Below are 6,219 nucleotides of genomic sequence, written 5' to 3' on the forward strand. Positions count from 1 at the left end.
TCTATAAATATATTAAACAACCATGGTGACATTACACATCCCTGTCTAAGACCTACTTTTACCGGGAAGTAGTCTCCCTCTCTTCTACACACTCTATCCTGAGCCTCACTATTCTCAAAAAAACTTTTTACAGCATTTAGTAACTTACCACTTATTCCATATACTTGCAACATCTGCCACATTGCTCCTCTATCCACTCTATCATATGCCTTTTCTAAATCCATAAATGCAATAAAAACTTCCCTACCTTTATCTAAATACTTCTCACATACATGCTTCAATGTAATCACTTGATCTACACATCCCCTAAATGCTCTAAAACCTCCTTGCTCATCTGCAATTCTACATTCTGTCTTGCCTCTAATTCTTTCAATAATAACCCTACCGTACACTTTTCCTGGTATACTCAGTAAACTTACTCCTCTATAATTTTTACAATCTCTTTTGTCCTCCTTCCCTTTATATAAAGGGACTATACATGCTCTCTGCCAATCCCTAGGTACCTTCCCCTCTTTCATACATTTATTAAACAAAAATACCAACCACTCCAACACTGTCCCCCCTTGCTTTTAACAATTGTCATGATCCCGTCAGTTCCAGCTGCTTTACCCTCTTTCTTTCTACGTAATGCCTCGAGCACTTTCCCCACACTCACATCCTGTTCTTCTTCACTCCTAAAAGATGGTATGCCTCCCTGGCCAGTGCATGAAATTACCGCCTCCCTCTCTTCGTCAACATTTAAAAGTTCCTCAAAATATTCTTGCCATCTACCCAATACCTCCATTTCCCCATCTACTAACTCCCCTACTCTGTTTTTAACTGACAAATCCATTCGTTCCTTAGGCTTTCTTAACTTGTTTAACTTGCTCCACTCTGTCATCTGGTCTCCTTTTGCATTCTCACCACTTTCCTCACCTTTCTTTTACTCTCCATATACTCTACTCTTCTTGTAACACTTCTGCTTTGTAAATTCCTCTCATAAGCTACCTTTTTCTCTTTTATGACACCCTTTACTTCATCATTCCACCAATCACTCCTCTTTCCTCCTGCACCCACCCTCCTATAACCACAAACGTCTGCACCACATTCCAATACTGCATTTTTAAAACTATTCCAACCCTCTTCAACCTTCCCCACTACTCGCTTGCACCAGACCACCTTTCTGCCAATAGTTGCTTATGTTTCACCTGAACTTCCTCCTCCCTTAGTTTATACACTTTTGCCTCCCTCTTACTTATTGCCATTTACCTCTTATCCCATCTACCTCTTACTCTAACTGTAGCTACAACTAGATAATGATCCGATATATCAGTTGCCCCTCTATAAACGTGTACATGCTGGAACCTACCCATCAACCTTATATCCACCAGTACATAATCTAACAAACTACTTTCATTACGTGCTCTATCATACCTTGTATATTTATTTAACCTCTTTTTCATAAAATGTGTATTACTTATTACCAAACCTCTTTCTACACATTGCTCAATTAAAGGCTTCTCATTTTCATTTACCCCTGGCACCCGAAATTTACCTACTATTCCCTCCACAAAATTTTTACCCACTTTAGCATTAAAATCGCCAACCACAAGTACTCACACTTGGTTCAAAACTCCCCATGCATTCACTCAACATTTCCGAAAATCTCTCTCTCTCTCTCTATACTTCTCCCTTCCCCAGGTGCATGTACGCTTATTGTAACCCACTTCTCACATCCAATCTTTATTTTACTCCACATAATCCTTGAATTTATACATTTATAGTCCCTCTTTTCCTGCCATATCTTATCCTGCAACATTATTGCTACTCCTTCTTTAGCTCTAACTCTGTTTGAAACCCCTGACCTAATCCCATTTATTTCTCTCCACTGAAACTCGCCTACCCCCTTCAGCTTTGTTTCACTTAAAGCCAGGACATCCAGCTTCTTCACATTCATAACATCCACAATCATCTCTTTCTTATCATTCACACAACATCTATGCACATTATATGTCTCGTAACAATAAAAATGCTTTCAAATGAGCTGATGTTGGTAATAGCTCTTAGCTTGTCAATAAAGCTAAGTATCCTTACCCTAACCTTGTCAAACCCTGTAAAAAAAAAAAAATAAGGAGAGACGTGGAGTGTGTAAACAAGCAGACGATTGTCTGGTTAGGGTTCATACAAACGCCTTATATTGTGTACAAGTTGTCTCCATGTTGGTACAGTAAAATAAATAGAGCAACACTTTCATTCTCATGTAATACTCCACTTGTAGAAGGAATAATGCTCTGAGTGAAGGTATACGAACGTAATAATTTTCTTCAGTTACCCACAGTAATTCTGTTGTGTACACATTTTCTTTGGTGTTGAACTGGAGAAAAATGTTATTCTTTCCGACACTACGACAAGACTGGAAAAACGTGTTATATTTGTTAATTTATTCTACTGTGGGGTGTATTTATCGTGTTTGTTATATAATTTTGAAAAAAATGTCATAGATGGATTAATCAAAATGTCTATATTAACATAATGTATGACATTTAATGCACCTTGGTGATTATTATCATTATGGCATCTGCAAGACTAATAAGACATTCTTAGTGATTTTAACTTGTACCTGCATGCCAGCACAGTGTGTAAGTTTATTTAGGTAGAGGTACACATAAGTATAATTATCAGAGTATATATAAAATATGAAATAACTTTAAAACAATTCAGAACGCCGTGAAGCGGGGGCCTACTGTATTGTAATAATTGTATAAATAAGATCGGTGTATTTGTGAATTCACATCAGACCCACCAGTTGGTGTGTATTGGACGCAAGATGTGATTTAATTACTCCCTTACATCAGCAAAAATTGAACATTTTCATTACTTTGAGCTCAATTTCAAGCTATTTTCAGCCCCCCCCCCCCAAAAAAAAAAATCAAAATAATTTTTATTACTGTAATATATCTTCTGTTCTATCACCTATGACCAAGAAACAGAATGCATCCATAAAAACCATACGAAAATACACCACCAAGTTGCTGTTTTAAACAAAAACATGGTCACAGTTTTTTTCTTGTGCTCTGCGTGCTGCAGGATTTTTTTAATATGGTACACACTTATCAAATACAGTGATACCCTGAGTTTCAAATTTTCTTCATTCCAGAAAGCTGTTTGAGTGCCGTTACTTAACGAATTTGTTCCCATAAGGAATAATGAAAATTAGATTAGTCTGTTTCAGACCTCCAAAAATGCACTCACAAAAGCACTTACAATAATACACTTACATAATTGGTTGAGTTGGGAGCAGTTCGAAACTCGGGGTACCACTGTAGACCCATTCTATCATATCTAGACTCAAATTTATCGCTCATAGCTTGAGTGAGCTGAGCTCGTGTTGTAGTACCACGGCACTAACAGTGACCTCAAAGCCATTGTACTATAGCACATTCAGCTATAGGGTTATAACAATAGATGCAGTTGGCATGTATAAATAAAATTCCATGAAAGTTGGTATTAGCTCTAACATGTTCGGTAGGGTGTATCTTGCACTTAGAGAACTAGACTATCAAGCCTTTTAAAACTCAATAAGTGAATGATCAGAACAAATTTAGTGCTTCACATAAGTAAATGATTTTTTAATGTGATTAATATAAAATGTTTTAACAGGGTCTAGAGGTTGATCACCTTGTGATTGAGCATATCATGGTACAACGAGCACGTCAAATGCGACGTCGCACATACCGTGCTCATGGTCGTATCAATCCGTTTATGTCCTCTCCTTGCCACATCGAAGTTATCCTGGCTGAGAAAGAGCAGGTTGTGGCCAAGGCCCAAGATGAACCAGAAAAGAAGAAGGTTTCAAAGAAGAAACTGGCCCGTCAGAAGCTTATGGCTGCCAGGGAATAGCTTGTAACATCGTAATAAAGAAAAAAAGCCAAAATACGGTTTGATTACCCTAGTAGCATTTAAAATTACATGCATATAAATTAATCTTAGCGTGCGGTAGGTACTGTTTGACATATTAACCTCTTCATAGATGTGCATTCAGATCTGTTGATTATAAACATTAACACCCAATGATTTGGTGATGCAGTAACTAACAGTATATTTGAATAGGTTTTTTATTTTTTGTTACGAAATCAGTATACAGGAAATTTTTATAAGTACACTGTACATGCATTCATCCTTTTACAGGAAGAAGCAATAAAGCTTTTATTAATAATCTTGAGTGCAAGTCATGGAGTGGCTAGCAATTGGTTTTACCTCTTTCATTGTCCAGATCCCTAAAATTAACCATTTCCATGGCTGTCATGAACTATGTCACTGAGGCAAAGGCTTAGTTCACCAAGGTATTAGTAAATTTTGGCCTAGATATGAGAAAATAGGTCTGCATGGGGGCTGCGCGTGTGTGTGCGCACACGCACACTGTATAAAAACAATTCTGCCCCCATGTGGTACTTGATAGGAGCAAAACTGATCATGTGCTTGGTTTAAAAAAGCATCTTTGAGGTGTTTTCTAGGAATTTTATGGTTTTTACTGGCTGTTTCTTGGTACTGTTTGATAGAATAGAAGACATGGGTGGTTGGTTTCAGGACTGGTGGCTTCAAATTAGGCTCAAAGCTGAAACGTTTGATTTTTGGTGTATTTTATTATGTTTTATTTGGGAAATAGAGAAAATCTATTTTTGTGTGATATGATTTTTTTCAGTGGAAGGCAAGTATAATATAGGAGAGGCCCTGGGATATGATTAATGAACAAGAAATGTTTGCCAGGAATATATATTTTGTACAATTTTTAAATTTGTATTTTTTCGATGTGTAAAATTGGCTGAATTTGACTTCTGTGCAGTTCTAAAACTAACAAAAATATTCTGTTTAAGTGGTGTCTTCCATTCTGTTAATTGATACCAAGAAACAGCCAACAGAACCATAAAAACCATTCTAGAAAAAACCTTGGTTGTTGTTTTAAACCAAGCATATGTTTTATTTTTCCTATCATGCACAGCATGTGGCGAATTTCTCTTTATACTGTGCACACTCGCCGCACTAACCCATTCTCCCATAACTACGTCCAAATTTAACGCTTGACTCGTGTGAATGAGCTGAGTTCATGGTGTAGAACTATGTGAGGAACCCTGGCCTGAGTGTGACGTTCTAAGTGATGGCTGCTGAAAGGGTTGATGACCATACTATGCATAATCATGTGCATATCCTTGTAGGGTATAAACTTGACCTGCCCTTGCCACACTTTTAAGTACCCAGGTAGGTAGACCTTTTGATATAGGTTTGAAGACTTTGTTTTCCAAATCATATCCTAGCCCTGGGGCAACAGCTTGATCAGCCAGGCTGTTTCTGCTGGTGACTGGCTGGCCCATATCCATCATAGCCTGGTTGATCTGGAAAATAAAAGTTTATCAGAATTTTTGATATCAGCAGGTTATCATCATTAATAAAATTATTAGCTATTACAGGTTTAAGAAAGGTAACATAATTATCTCAGATGTTTGATAAACTTTATTAAACCTTAATTTTTTTTAACTATTCTTCTTGTTGCATTACTTTGATAGATGTTGTAATGGCAGCTAGCAGCAGCTATCAAGTAACAGGTTGTTGAGCTCAGTACATGAAAATTACAACCACAGCAAGGTACTGGAGTAGTGAAGTATTCTGCAGTCAGTGATTATCTAAACCTCGAAGCGTCCAATTTCAACTTTGGTCCCACTTATGGTAAGTTGCCTATTTGATTTTATATTTATTTTTGGAGTAAGGAAAGTATTTGCACTTTTGTAATTGTTTTTTATTTTATCTGGAAAGTAGTAATGCTTACATTTTAGAGTACTCTTTTGGTATAAATTATTACATGGAATATTTAACCCTTAAACTGTCCAAGCGTAGATCTACGTTTTTTCAACATTTGAAAGTATGTAAAAAAACGTAGAGCTTCTATTTCATTTTGTACATTTGAAAACGTGTAAAAAAACTTAGATCTACATTTTATTGTTATATTTAAAAATGTTAAAAAACGTCGATCTACTTTTGGAGCACTATGCATGTGAACATAGATCTGTCTGGACAGTTTAAGGGTTAACTAAGGGTCGTCCTCGAAAGGGTTGGAGGGAGGGGGTAAAGGAAGTTTTGTGGGTGAGGGGCTTGGACTTTCAGCAAGCATGTGAGCACATTTGATAGGAGTGAATAGACAAATGGTTTTTGGAACCTGACGAACTGTTGGAGTCTTGAGCAGGGTAA

The 6,219-nt window shown here is 37.0% G+C and overlaps 1 protein-coding gene across 1 annotated transcript; it reads left to right on the forward strand.

Moving 5' to 3' along the window:
• Nucleotides 1-3,639: 3,639 nt before the first annotated feature.
• On the forward strand, nt 3,640-3,913 carry RpL17 (ribosomal protein L17; the record flags this gene model as incomplete). Its single annotated transcript, XM_070088283.1, is given in 1 exon segment — nt 3,640-3,913. A coding segment is annotated over 1 exon segment (240 nt), but the record flags the coding sequence as incomplete, so codon positions are not given.
• Nucleotides 3,914-6,219: the final 2,306 nt, after the last annotated feature.

Source organism: Cherax quadricarinatus, chromosome 24, assembly GCF_038502225.1.
Source record: "Cherax quadricarinatus isolate ZL_2023a chromosome 24, ASM3850222v1, whole genome shotgun sequence".
NCBI lineage: Eukaryota > Metazoa > Arthropoda > Malacostraca > Decapoda > Parastacidae > Cherax > Cherax quadricarinatus.